At 34.4% G+C, this 15,472-nt stretch overlaps 2 protein-coding genes across 2 annotated transcripts in view; one reads left to right on the forward strand and one right to left on the reverse strand.

Moving 5' to 3' along the window:
* Nucleotides 1–4,414: 4,414 nt before the first annotated feature.
* On the reverse strand, nucleotides 4,415–4,978 carry LOC139495004 (histone H2A-like). The gene has a single exon (XM_071283119.1). The coding sequence runs from the start codon at nucleotides 4,871–4,873 to the stop codon at nucleotides 4,469–4,471; it is 405 nt and encodes a 134-aa protein (XP_071139220.1). The 5' UTR covers nucleotides 4,874–4,978; the 3' UTR covers nucleotides 4,415–4,468.
* Nucleotides 4,979–9,094: 4,116 nt separating this feature from the next.
* LOC139496420 (myosin-10-like) overlaps nucleotides 9,095–15,472 on the forward strand; it is a 139,366-nt gene continuing 132,988 nt past the window's right edge. Inside the window, exons 1-2 of the mRNA XM_071285013.1 lie at nucleotides 9,095–9,231; nucleotides 14,048–14,305. Coding sequence (XP_071141114.1) covers nucleotides 14,138–14,305 — 168 coding nt within the window. The 5' untranslated portion in view covers nucleotides 9,095–9,231; nucleotides 14,048–14,137. The remainder of the gene's footprint in view (nucleotides 9,232–14,047; nucleotides 14,306–15,472) is intronic.

Here is a 15,472-nt window from a genome sequence, read left to right on the forward strand (position 1 = left end):
AAACCTATTTGACTGATGAACTAAGTCTGGTAGTAGTACAAACCTATTTGACTGATGAACTAAGTCTGGTAGTAGTACACACCTATTTGACTGATGAACTAAGTCTGGTAGTAGTACACACCTATTTGACTAATGAACTAAGTCTGGTAGTAGTACAAACCTATTTGACTGATGAACTAAGTCGACTGATGAACTAAGTCTGGTAGTAGTACAAACCTATTTGACTGATGAACTAAGCCTGGTAGTAGTACAAACCTATTTGACTGATGAACTAAGTCTGGTAGTAGTACAAACCTATTTGACTGATGAACTAAGTCTGGTAGTAGTACAAACCTATTTGACGGATGAACTAAGTCTGGTAGTAGTACAAACCTATTTGACTGATGAACTAAGTCTGGTAGTAGTACACACCTATTTGACTGATGAACTAAGTCTGGTAGTAGTACACACCTATTTGACTAATGAACTAAGTCTGGTAGTAGTACAAACCTATTTGACTGATGAACTAAGTCGACTGATGAACTAAGTCTGGTAGTAGTACAAACCTATTTGACTGATGAACTAAGCCTGGTAGTAGTACAAACCTATTTGACTGATGAACTAAGTCTGGTAGTAGTACAAACCTATTTGACTGATGAACTAAGCCTGGTAGTAGTACAAACCTATTTGACTGATGAACTAAGTCTGGTAGTAGTACAAACCTATTTGACTGATGAACTAAGCCTGGTAGTAGTACAAACCTATTTGACTGATGAACTAAGTCTGGTAGTAGTACAAACCTATTTGACTGATGAACTAAGTCTGGTAGTAGTACAAACCTATTTGACTGATGAACTAAGTCTGGTAGTAGTACACACCTATTTGACTGATGAACTAAGTCTGGTAGTAGTACAAACCTATTTGACTGATGAACTAAGTCTGGTAGTAGTACAAACCTATTTGACTGATGAACTAAGTCTGGTAGTAGTACAAACCTATTTGACTGATGAACTAAGTCTGGTAGTAGTACACACCTATTTGACTGATGAACTAAGTCTGGTAGTAGTACAAACCTATTTGACTGATGAACTAAGTCGACTGATGAACTAAGTCTGGTAGTAGTACAAACCTATTTGACTGATGAACTAAGCCTGGTAGTAGTACAAACCTATTTGACTGATGAACTAAGCCTGGTAGTAGTACAAACCTATTTGACTGATGAACTAAGTCTGGTAGTAGTACAAACCTATTTGACTGATGAACTAAGTCTGGTAGTAGTACAAACCTATTTGACTGATGAACTAAGTCTGGTAGTAGTACAAACCTATTTGACTGATGAACTAAGTCTGGTAGTAGTACAAACCTATTTGACTGATGAACTAAGTCTGGTAGTAGTACAAACCTATTTGACTGAACTAAGTCTGGTAGTAGTACAAACCTATTTGACTGAACTAAGTCTGGTAGTAGTGTTTTACATGTATATCAATATTTATTTATATAATGACTTCTCACTTTAATGACACTCAAACATTTGAACAAATTATCAACATTGAATGTGCAGATGGAAATTTGCAATAGATACATTGAGGCCAACATTCAATTAAAGAAGCTGCTCAAATTTATCCATGTATACCTGTACTACTTGTCGTACCAGTCACTAATGAACATTTATACCTGTACTACTTGTCGTACCAGATAGTCACTAATGAACATTTATACCTGTACTACTTGTCATACCAGATAGTCACTAATGAACATGTATACCTGTACTACTTGTCATACCAGATAGTCACTAATGAACATGTATACCTGTACTACTTGTCATACCAGATAGTCACTAATGAACATGTATACCTGTACTACTTGTCGTACCAGTCACTAATGAACATGTATACCTGTACTACTTGTCGTACCAGATAGTCACTAATGAACATGTATACCTGTACTACTTGTCATACCAGATAGTCACTAATGAACATGTATACCTGTACTACTTGTCGTACCAGTCACTAATGAACATGTATACCTGTACTACTTGTCGTACCAGATAGTCACTAATGAACATTTATACCTGTACTGCTTGTCGTACCAGATAGTCACTAATGAACATTTATACCTGTACTACTTATATACCAGTCATTAATGAACATGTATACCTGTACTACTTGTCGTACCAGATAGTCACTAATGAACATTTATACCTGTACACCTTGTCGTACCAGACAGTCACTAATGAACATTTTTACCTGTACTACTTGTCGTACCAGATAGTCACTAATGAACATTTATTGAAACATAGACATGGATTTGAATAAAAAGAAGTGTGGTATACATCAGACATAATATAATATTCAACAATAGACCAGTGTCTTTGCAATATGTTAACCTCTCATTGTCCTGAGTATAAAATTTGGGATTTAATTTGACAAAAAAAATTATGTCTTTTTAAAGTTTTCAACTAAGTGTTTTGTATTCAACAGATTTTTTTCTGTATTATCTCTAAGTGACAGATCACTGTGCAACCTTCAACAATGAGCAAAATCCATACTTTTTAGAAAATTATAAAAGCCACAGCCTGAAAAATTGGGATACAATTTAAAGGAGACCATAAAAATACAAAAGATACGGAATAATTGCTAATGAGACAACTATCCACCAGAGTTGAAATGAAGGGGATGAAAGCAATTATAGGCAACAGTTATGGCCTTCAATGAGGTAACCCATACTGTATAGGTAGCCATAAAGGCCACACATGCAAAATTTGAAACAATTAAAACTATAAAATGAGCGTCCTAATTTAAAACAAGACAATTTATAAAAAAACAAAAATTACAACCATGAACCATCGACAACAACTGATTACAGAATATGCCAAACTTTTATAAAGAAAGTGTAGTTAATTTGCAACATAGGGTGTGATTTGCTGTCATTCCAATAAAATTGAGAATGGAAATGGGGAATGTGTCAAAGAGACAACAACCCGACCATAGAAAAAACAACAGCAGAAGGTCACCAATAGGTGTTCAATGCAGCGAGAAACTCCTGCACCCAGAATTGTCCTTCAGGTGGCCCCTAAATAAATATCTATACTAGTTCAATGATAATGGATGTCATTCTAAACTCCGAATTATACACAAGAAACTAAAATTAAAAATCATACAAGACTAAAAAAGGCCAGAGGCTCCCGACTTGGGACAGGTGCAAAAATGCCGCGGGGTTAAACATGTTTTTTGAAACATACATGAAATGGTATGGGGAATGTGAAAAGCATGAATCTTTTTAAAAATAGTGTTATTAACTTCACACATATCCCTATCATTTTACAGACTGATTGGAGGTGCATCTGCTATGATAGATTTATGAGGTTTTATCATACCTAGGAGGTTATGATTTGATGCTTTCGTCACTTACTGTTCCAGAGTTACAACTCTTAGTATCTTAAAAATTGGGGTAAATTATAAATCCTATGATGAAATTCTCTGTTGCTTATAGACCCAATATGTGATTATTACACAGAAAAAAGACAATTATGGTTCAACACCTGGACTTAAATGGTGATTGATGAATTGAAACAATACAATTGAGAAAGAAAAATATTGCCATCTCTCAGTTTTTACTAAACAAAATTCAAATTATTCGTTTCCAAGGGTTGTTGTAGGGGATGAGTCTCCCACAACCAAGGCTCTAAATATAGGTAATATTAGTAAAGGATAATTTATCAATAAGAAAAGTTTACAAATGTGTGAATTACAAGACCAAGGGTACAATTTAAGGATATTTTCTGGTTTTGACTTTCTGACCACAAACAACAATCACAGAGTGTTGCAATGAAAATAAAAATTTGCTTTGAAGAACTCCCGGTTAACTTTTTTTTAAACAAATAAGGGACAGGTTAAGGAGTACAGTACCGACATGAAAAACAAATTAGAGGAAACACAAAGCACCAAAATCAAGCAAACAAGAGCAATTAGAAATAAAATGTCAAAGCACAAAAACACTTGAAATAAAAAGGGACAATTTTTTGCACAAAAATATCCATTTACAACCCTTATATTAGATTTCATGACAGAAGAATAAGAAGCGTGTTCCCAAAACATTGTGGTCATTCTACTGAACATTGTAAAAAAGATTAGTTTCAACTTGAACGTGGGGGAAATCGTTATATTTCCTAAATGTGCGGTCCAATTATTTCCAAATTCTTGGGTCATGTTTTAACCATATATACAGATGCAAAAGTTTCTTCAAATAATAAATGTGCTCATTTGAACAAGAGTGGATTTTACAAAAAAATAAATTATTACTTGAAATGTACCCCCTATAAAAGTGGATATTCCTTACATTGAGGGGTTGTTCCGAACCTGATGAAGGACATAATCCATTCCAACAATAACTTTAAAACCATCATGTACAACAAATTCAGATTCTTTTTGTAAAATTTGGGTGGCCCTTAAAAGGGCCGGGATATTTTGATCCCACTTGTAACTACTCTCTAGTACTCCTGGGATTGGCTGGACTTTCCTGCTGCCTTGGCACCAGTCTTCTTGGGAAGAAGAACAGCTTGGATGTTTGGTAAAACACCTCCCTGTGCGATCGTCACTCCTCCCAACAGTTTGTTCAACTCTTCATCGTTCCTGATGGCGAGCTGGAGATGACGAGGGACGATTCTGGCCTTCTTGTTGTCTCGGGCAGCATTTCCTGCCAACTCCAAAACTTCAGCTGCCAAATATTCCAACACGGCGGCGAGGTATACGGGAGCGCCAGCACCAACTCTTTCGGAATAGTTTCCTTTCCTCAACAGACGATGAATTCTGCCGACTGGGAACTGAAGTCCAGCCCTGGATGACCTGGTCTTTGCCTTTGCCTTGGATTTACCTCCTTTTCCTCGTCCAGACATGTTTACCAGTAATGAAAAATACGTTTACGTAGATCAAATGATTTTTGAGAATGAATGGTTTAACCGCGAAAACGTGGGTATTTAATCGGTTCGTTTAATCCCTCGCTCATTTTTGATTGGACGTTTAAATCTGTTACGGCGTCGCTGATTAGTCATTTTACCAGTTTTCTTATTGGACATTTTTTACGGTAATTGATTGGTTTAGACTAGCGCACTTGTTAATCTGAAGAATTCGCCACAACACTTATCAGAATATTATGTAATCGTAAAATAATAAAAAAAAAAAAAAAAAAAGGTATAGAAGCAAAAACCACTTTGTCCTTCTATGAAATTCGACTACAAAGTCCACTTTTAAATTATAGAAAATTTAAAAAACAAAATGAACATATTTAACATATTTATACAAAACAAAAACAAAAATTTTACAAAAGTTATAACAGGTTATGGCAAATGAACTTTTTCTATCAAACGAGCAAACAATATTTTTCAGCGGCTATAAATGCGTTAAACACTTCAGTATATTCTTTAATTAGGATTGCCATTTATCCTTATTTTTATTATGCGGGGGGAGGGAGTGGAGCTTTATTCTTAGCGTATTCTGTAAATATAAGTAAGTTTTTGGTACATTCAAACAAATTATTGGTAAGCACTAATGATTAAATATATTCTTGACTTAATTCATGCAATCAATGACCCCCCCCCCCCAAACAACAACAACAACAACAATCTAAAATATAGATCTTCTTCGTCTATCTTCTATATATATATATATAGTGTTCCTGCAATCCACAACAGATAACCCAGTTCACAGGGCCAAGTTCATAGCTTATTTCTAGCTAAAGGCAGACCGGTGTGTAGAAATATTGGAATATCAGTATCGACCTTTTTATATCCGAGATGAAATCAAAGCCAATAATTTCTTAGTTTAAATAAACTTGGTAGTAAAATAGTCCCAGGTTTAAAGGACGTTCAAATGACAATACTTAAATGTACAAAATCCTAATAAAACACAATATCTAATAAAAAAAACTGTAAAAAATCTACACAAAATAAAACAAATGTAAAATTCATTTGTTAAATGAAAACATAAACTTAGTGATGCGTAAAATTGTGCTTATGATGGTGGTACATTCATTAGTTTTGATTGCTTTTAGCTGAGACTTCTATATGTGATATAGTAGTCTCAGCTTTTAGTATTAAAAAACTGGGAGACGTATCCCATAAGTAATAGACAAATGTTCATGGATTTTTTTCTTCAGTTTGAGTAATAATCGTCACTGGTCGATTTTCACAAAATCAAATCATGTACCGACCACTCAAACGGGTCAAACTAGTATATTAAAAAAAACAAAATTGTGTGTTCATAAAAACAGCAGCCTCAGTCTTGCATGATTATCAAATATTTAAGCAGTGATAAAACGTATTCTGAAAATATAGATAATTTTGTCTTGAGATTCAGTCAAGAAAAATATAGTGATTTCTCTTTTGAGTTCATATTTTTGATTGTGAATTGCAACTGAACCATACAATTAGTTTAAAAACAGAGACGTTTATATGTCAGGTTTAAATAGGGTTTTAAAAAAATGCATGTTCTTAATTGATATGCCTATTCTGTTAATGCACTATGTACAGCTGAAACTACTATTATTACCATACACATGCTCTCACCGAGTACACATGCAATGTTCGTTTAACCATGGAAGTATTATATTGACAATATAATACTTCCATGGTTTAACCTATATGTAGCTAAAGTTTCCAAAGTTTGTATATCGAAACAATCTCGAGGAAACAATTAAGTTAATTGGTGAATAAAAACTTTGTTTGAAAACTTCAAGGTTGAAAATACCCAGGCGCAGATATAACAATAAATTCTCATTCAAAACTAGAATTTCGTGAGGAATTTTGTGGTTTGTTTGTTATTTTGTTTGTTATTTTGTTTTATTTTGGTGTTCTTAATATTTGGTTTATTTTCACTCTCTATTTGTACATCTTCATATCTATTTCTTTATTCTGTAAGATGTCATAAATCATTCTCGGGGATCTAGGTGATTTTTTATAGACGTGGTGTAATAATCCTGGTCAGTGTCTGAGTGTAATTAACAGTGTCATCTCCTGCGGTAGCTAATGACACGGATGTGTCATGTTAAGGCCCCATGACGTAATCACGTTTAGTGGTTTGATATTACACAGAGGCCGCCCGCCAGGAGACATTTTATTATCACTTCACATATGCCACCGGCATTAAGATACTCGTAACAATTAAGCCACTGATAGTCTAAACGATTATGTAATCAATTAAAACACGAAGCTCACTTAACTGACAAACATGGTCAAGGGTGTCATATCCCATTGAAATTCGTTTCTTTATTATGATTTGGTACTTAATGAAAAAAATATAATTCATCGCTATATTTGATGCTTTTGAAGCATTTTGATAAAAAATAAAATCATGTTTTTAAAAAATTTCGTATCGCAGGAGGCTTTATTCTTGGGCCTCTAAGAACACTGCACAATGAAGCATATCCGTACCGATTTTTTTATTTATATAAATATCTTTTTTTCCCAACAAACCAAATAACATTGTCATTGGAATAGAGAAACGAAAGCAAAAGGGAGGCAAATATCATAAATTACAGTATATACATTTGTATATTACACTAAACCATATCAAGTACAGGAATTACCCAGGAGAGTCTACATGCATATTTACTAGTCTAATGAATTTGCACAAGTTGTTAAGACCAGAAAGATTTTTGCTATTCATCAGTTCATTAAATTTCAATGACTAATTTCGTTAATTCGTATGTATTTTTCTCAAAAACTGTTTACGACCATCATTGAATACAGAACATACAAAAATATAATGAAATTCATCTCCGATGTCGCCAGAGTTACAAAGTAAGCATTTTCTTTTTTTCTCTTGCAACGTTACATTTGCCATCTACCATAACCATTCTCAATAGGAAATTTTAGAACATGTTTTACTGTGAATTAGCACTTTCATGACAGAATCAATAAGTCACGAATGAATGTAGTACAGAAAGTCACAGGACAAAAAAGTCACGAATATACCACGGTATGAAATATTTGCCACTGATCATTCGGCAAAAGCGTATCAATCCATTATAATGTATGAGGATCTGGGTGTGGTTTGTAGGGCAGAAAATAATGGGCAAAATGTCCTAAATAAATTACAAAAAAAAAAAAAGAAGAGAAAAACGGGCAATAATATGAAAAAACCCGTTATCCGTTTATCATATACTGGTATATATCAAATATAAGTTAAAAATTAAGATAACAACGCCCTCAGGTAAAGATACGTTTGCTTTTTTTGTGCATTGATATATGATAAACAAAATATATGAAAAGGATAGGGTACATGATGTCTCAGCGGCTCACCCCTACTTGAAAATTTTTGAAGTCCCCCCCCCCCCTTTTTAGATGGTAAACGGACAGAAAGTCACAGGACAATATAGGACATATAATATGATTGGCGGAAACACTTATTTCAAATATTGAAAAGAGTTTAAGACTCTGCAACCCCAGAATCTGATTCAATTCAATTCAATTCAATTCAATTCAATTCAATTCAATTCAATTCAATTCAATTCAATTCAATTCAATTCAATTCAATTCAATTCAATTCAATTCAATTCAATTCAATTCAATTCAATTCAATTCAATTCAATTCAATTCAATTTTATATATATATATCTTTCGGGCAATTGACCGGAAAAAATGGTACAATTGTCAATTGTTGTTTTTTTTACATTTAAAAACCTCACCGTCAAAAGATCAAAGTCTCAATTCAATTCAATTCAATTCCATTCAATTCAATTTTATGTATATGTCTTTTGAGCAATTGACCGAAAAAATGCCGGGTACAATTGACAATTGATGTTTTTCACATTTAAAAACCTCAGCATCAAAAGATCAAAGTCTCAAAGCCTCAGTAAAGATTAAATGCATATCTATTAAGATCTATTTATCATTATGAGTTAAAGCAAATATAAATAATCGACAACGAGTTGAGAAAGTTTTAAACATTTAAATGCAATCACAGCAGTTGATGATGGTCTTTGGTGATGATTTTGTCTTTTCACAAATATAACAAATTAATTTTCAAATAAAATGTTGATTTTTTAAAAAAGGCATCGAAAAATAAAATAACGGGCACCTGTTTCAGCGTCGTGTTGTTTGGCAACTAAATCACGTGACAACTTTCAATCAAGATGGCGGCATCATAGAAATGTGTATTGCATTGAAATGAAAACAAATCGATCAAAGCTATTGATATAAGACTGAATCAATTATCAGATCAAACAAACCTTTTGTTTGTAATGTGGTGTAAATTTGTAAGTAAAGACCCAATTATAGATTTCCAATTGTGACGTTTATTATGTGAAATACAATGTCAATGTGTTTAGTTCACATTCTGCACATCGATGTGCAATCTATAATTTGATCTATGAAAGCCTGCATGTAGCTTTTATTTCAAGCAAAACAATTTAAATTCAATAGAAAGAAGTCTCAGAGTTCCATCCATCTAATCAAACTAATGTTAAATCAGATACAATTTTTGTAAAGTCAAAAATAAATAAATAATGGAGTTATTTCCCTTGGTTTATACTTTTGAAAGATGTCACTTTATGTGTTCACAGTTTTCTTTCAAATCTAAGTTTTTTAAGAGTTGAAGCTAATCAATTAATTTCAATAGAAATTTCTTATTTATACTAGGCACACATCAACACTATAATTATGGTGGTGCATCACAGCTGGGACTATTATACTAATTAATAGTATAACGAAACTGGCTACGGTTACATGGAAATGTAACGATAATAAAAATATTATTGTTACATTGGAGTCTAATTGCCGGAATACAGAGTTTAATTACGAATGTAACAATAATAGTTTCAGAGTCTACGGTTACATTGCCTTATTGTTACCTAAATACACTTCAATGTACGCTAGATTAATTAAACTTAAACCTTCTATAGTTGTGTTGCTTTATTTTTTTTCGCCAATAAGAATGAAATTACTATCACAAAATATTTGGACTCTGAAAATGAAAAAAACTATTCCACCAGTTTCCACATGTCGGCAAATTGCCTTCACCATTGACTAGCTTGTATTTTTATTTTAAGCTATGCTAAGTTGGATATGGAAATCAGAGGTGAACATAAAATCAGTAATTGACGGTAATGAAATCATATTACAACTTATAAACATATATATAATATATGCTTCCAACAAAAAAATTGGACGAAAATATAAACATTGCTACAAAGATTTTTATATACAAATCCTTGATTGCAAGAGTAAAATATATATTGAAAGTTTCTTTAACTTCAAAAAAGTATAATACAGAATGGAATTGTACAGGATGAAATACAGATGTGCATATGGCTGCTTGGTTTCACCAGGATTCTTTGGACTAAAACATGCTCTCAAAAACAACATATTGGATTTGTAGAAACCGTAAAATTGCATGCAATTTTGTAAAATTCAAATAAAAGTTGTCAAGTTTTATTCTATTACATATAACTAGCCCCAGCGTATATTAAAATTTCAGAACTAATGTAACAATAACGCAATGTAACTGTTAGACTCAATAATTATTGTTACATTCATAGTTAATTGCTTCCTTACCCAACCCTGCTTCCGGCAATTAGTCTCCAATGTATTTTTATTATTGTTACATTTCCATGTAACCATAGCCAGTGCCTAGTATAATAGTCCCAGATCACAGGCACTTGTTTCAGATTTTTTTCTTCTAAATGTGTTATTTATAAAAAAAAAATCTGAGACAAGTGCCTGTGGGTTGCAAACTCATACTATAAGTGTGATTGGGAAATTTTGGTCAGAGTAGACCTCATTGGGAAGATTTTAGTCATAAATGTAACCATCTGATTTAAACAAAACAGTCTTTTTTATGTGTTTTTTTTCTATTCTCCATCTCAATGTGTTTACCCTTGAAGTCTAGCTGTCTTCTTGAATGATATTAGTCTTAAAATATGTTTTTTGTCGAGCCTTCAACTTTAGTCGAAAAAGCGAGACATAGCGATCCTTCATTCTGTCGTCGTCAGTGTCGTCTTCGTCTGTGTCGGCAGCGTCCACAAATATTCACTCTGTGGTTAAAGTTTTTGAAATTTTATACATTTTTGTACTGGATTTCTACCAAACTTGGACAGAAGCTTGTTTATGATCTAAAGATAGTATCAAGAAGTAAATTTTGTAAAAATAAAATTCCATTTTTTCCGTATTTTACTTATGCTTCACATAAGCTGCTACATTTTTGCTCCTGTCCCAAGTCAGGAGCCTCTAGCCTTTGTTTAAGTCTTGTATTTTTATATGAATTTAGTTCATTTATAAGTTTTGGAGTTTAGTGTGACGTCCATTTTTACTGAAAAAGTACACAATTTTATTAAGGGGCTATCTGAGGACCACCTCCAGGTGTTTATTTTGTTGTTGCTGCGTTGAAGACCCATTGGTGACCTTCTGTTGTTGTCTGCTCTTTGGTCGGGTTGTTTTCTCTTTGACATATTCCCCATTTCCATTCTCAATTTTATTTAAATGTTTATAAATCAGGTCATGAATTCAGGACAATATTTCATTTCTTACCCTCTCTACTTATATCTATGCTTATTCTGTCACTTTGAAGGATTCTAAAGAGCAAAAAGTTACAGTTCACTTTTGAGACAATATTTTCTTAAATAAACAGGATATTTTTTTCATCAACATTTTATGTTATGGTAGACAATTTTATAATTAAACAAAATTAATTGTAAAAATAGAAAATGATTATTGATGAAATAACCAAGCTCTCAAATTTCTTGCTAATGAACTGTCATGACTGTGACTTGTTCTATGACTTTCTGAACAGTCATGACCTTGCAAGGTCCTTGTGTCACAGTTTTCATCTGAACTCAACCTCATTTCTTTTTTTAGTGGCAAGATGACGTCAATATAAAAATAGAAGATGTGGTATGATTGCCAATGAGACAACTCTCCCATTATTGGGATACCACATAGTAAGCTATAAAAGGACCCGAAATGACAATGTAAAACAATTCAAACGAGAAAACTAACAGCCTAATATCAGTAAAGGTCAAGTCCATATATATCAAATACTATAAGCAATAGCCTAGGTTTAGTATATTTGGTGTATGGGTACATGTCCAACCAGCAGGTGTCATCTGACCTTGACATTATTTTCATGGTTCAATGTTTATAATTTTTTGTGTTTTGGTTATTTAAAAACAGGAGATTATGAAAATATTGCCAGTATGACAATAATTTAATTTTTTATTTGCCAGTTGCAGTTGCGGGACAGAAAATATTGCCAGTATGAATACTGTATAATAATATTAAATAATTATACCCCCGCTTTAAAAAAGGGGGGGTATACTGTTTTACCTTTGTCTGTCAGTCCGTCCGTCAGTCCGTCCATCAGTCCGTCCGTCCCATGAAACTTTCGTCACATTTTTCTCAGGAACTACACATCCACCCTTTCTGTAATTTGGTATCAATATTTATATATGTCAGCCATACCGTGTGATGCGTTTTCAGATTCATCACTTGACAACTTCCTGTTTACCAAACACTTGTCTGATTTTACACATGATAGCCAAGTTGAAAATTTTCGTCACATTTTTCTCAGGAACTACAATACAAGGATTTCTGAAATTTGGTTTCAGGATTTATATAAGTCAGCTATACCGTGTGATGCATTTTCAGATTCATCACTGGACAACTTCCTGTTTACCGAACACTTGTATGATTTTACACATGATAGCCAAGTTGAAAATTTTCGTCACATTTTTCTCAGGAACTACAATACAAGGATTTCTGAAATTTGGTTTCAGGATTTATATAAGTCAGGTATACCGTGTGATGCGTTTTCAGATTCATCACTCGACAACTTCCTGTTTACCGAACACTTCCATATTTTTACACTATTAATATTATCCACTTGCGGCAGGGGTATCATCAGTGAGCAGTAGCTCGCAGTTTCACTTGTTTTATTTTTAATTTGCAAGTAAAAGAAGAGGGATGAAAGATACCAAAGGGACAGTCAAACTCATAAATCTAAAACAAACTGACAACGCCATGGCTAAAAATGAAAAAGACAAACAGAAAAACAATAGTACACATGACACAACATAGAAAACTAAAGAATAAACAACACGAACCCCACCAAAAACTAGGGGTGATCTCAGGTGCTCCGGAAGGGTAAGCAGATCCTGCTCCACATGTGGCACCCGTCGTGTTGCTTATGTGATTACAAATCCGGTAAATAGTCAAATTCGGTAGGTCACATTCATGAAAGGGAAGGGAATTGTAGTTACGACGTAAGGAACATATCCGATATAATTTGTGAAACGGTTATTCCATAACGGTCAACCAACTCGTGATGGCATCCGTAAAATTTACGAAGGGATGATTTCAACTTCACCATTTGGAACTCTTGGTTTAATAGCTTCCTTGTGAGCAGTAACCCTCTATCAAGAAAATCATGATAGGAAATGCAAGCATGGGAATATCGTATCAATTGGGAGATATATACCCCGTATGCAGGTGCTGCTGGAATGTTGCTACTTAGAAATGGAAAGTTCACATTTGGAAAGCTGAAATCATCTCTTTTGTCGTAAAGTTTTGTTTTCAACTGACCCTCATTGTCAATTTCTAGATGAAAGTCAAGATATGAAGCCGACTTAACTGTATCTGTAGTATCCTTTATCTCCAATTCGATGGGATAGATGCGTTCCACATAGTCACCAAATTTTGAATTGTTTAGTGAAAGAACGTCATCTATATAGCGGAAAGTAGAGTTAAAGGATATTTGCTAACTTCTTATCTTTCTTCCTAAGAAGTTCCTGCATGAAGTCAGCCTCATAATAATAAAGAAACAAGTCGGCAAGTAGAGGGGCACAGTTTGTTCCCATTGGGATGCCGACAGATAGGATAATAATTTAATTTTTGTATTTGCCAGTTGCAGTTGAGGGACTGAAAGTATTGCCAGTATGAAAACTGTATGATAATAATTTAATTTTTTATTTGCCAGTTGATGTTGAGGGACAGATAATGCTGTCAGTTGCAGGTGAGGGACAGAAAATATTGACAGTATATGAACAGTGTATGATAATAATTTTATTATTTATTTGCCAGTTTAGCTGAGGAACTGAAGCTCTTGCCAGTTGAAGCTGATGAACAGATAATCTTGCCAGTTGAAGCCGAGGGCCAGATAATCTTGCCAATATGTCGATGAATTACGTGGGGAGTATATCCCTGATGGATAAGGGGGATTATGACAGAGGAGATTCTCCTGCTCAGGCTGTCTTAGATAAAAATGCTCGGTCTGTAGCCCAACGAATCGCTGATGAAACCAGGGAAGAGTTAGAGAAAGTTTTAGAAAGAGTAGAACATGTAAGTACACCTAGTATTTAAGAAGCTACCATTTGAATTTTATTGGGGGGGGGGGGGGGGCGGATGAAATTTAAAAAAAAATAGGCAGGTCAGGAGTTTTAAGTTAGAAAAGAAGGCAAGATGAGACACTTTGCATAAAAAAAATGGCGGGCGGATGACAATTAATGTTAAAAAAAGTCAGGATAAACTAATAAAAAAACCAACAGGACTGAATAGAGACAAAAATAAAATATTTAAACACAGCTCATGGTGGTAGCTTGGAATCCTAGCTGACTGCTTGACAGTAGATGGGTAGGGGAGATTGGACAAGGATCCCAGACTACTCCTTGACAGTAGATGGGTAGGGGAGATTGGACAAGGATCTCAGACTACTCCTTGACAGTAGATGAGTAGGGGAGATTGGACAAGGATCTCAGACTACTCCTTGACAGTAGATTGGTAGGGGAGATTGGACAAGGATCCCAGACTACTCTTTGACAGTAGATGGGTAGGGGAGATTGGACAAGGATCTCAGACTACTCCTTGACAGTAGATGGGTAGGGGAGATTGGACAAGGATCTCAGACTACTCCTTGACAGTAGATTGGTAGGGGAGATTGGACAAGGATCTCAGACTACTCCTTGACAGTAGATTGGTAGGGGAGATTGGACAAGGATCTCAGACTACTCCTTGACAGTAGATTGGTAGGGGAGATTGGACAAGGATCTCAGACTACTCCTTGACAGTAGAGGGTAGGGGAGATTGGACAAGGATCCCAGACTACTCCTTGACAGTAGATGGGTAGGGGAGATTGGACAAGGATCTCAGACTACTCCTTGACAGTAGATTGGTAGGGGAGATTGGACAAGGATCTCAGACTACTCCTTGACAGTAGATTGGTAGGGGAGATTGGACAAGGATCTCAGACTACTCCTTGACAGTAGATTGGTAGGGGAGATTGGACAAGGATCCCAGACTACTCATATTAGTTGATATCTTACATTTCATTGAGAAATCATGAAGGGTAGTATTCATAGGAATAGGAACAAACAAGTGTCATGATGCACTTGCCTTGCCAAAATTAAAATCTTGCATCCAGAAAGCTGACTCAAATTTATGCCAGACCTGAGTATTGTAGTCCAGTCAAACTAAGATTTAACCTCAAACTAATTGCAACAGAAAATGTTT

The sequence above is a fragment of the Mytilus edulis genome, chromosome 11 (genome assembly GCF_963676685.1).
Source record: "Mytilus edulis chromosome 11, xbMytEdul2.2, whole genome shotgun sequence".
In the NCBI taxonomy this organism is placed as follows: Eukaryota; Metazoa; Mollusca; class Bivalvia; order Mytilida; family Mytilidae; genus Mytilus; species Mytilus edulis.

What these genes read in the sequence shown, in the direction of transcription:
- LOC139495004 (XM_071283119.1), bottom strand. Translation starts at nt 4,873, where the DNA reads ATGTCTGGACGAGGAAAAGGAGGTAAATCCAAGGCAAAGGCAAAGACC.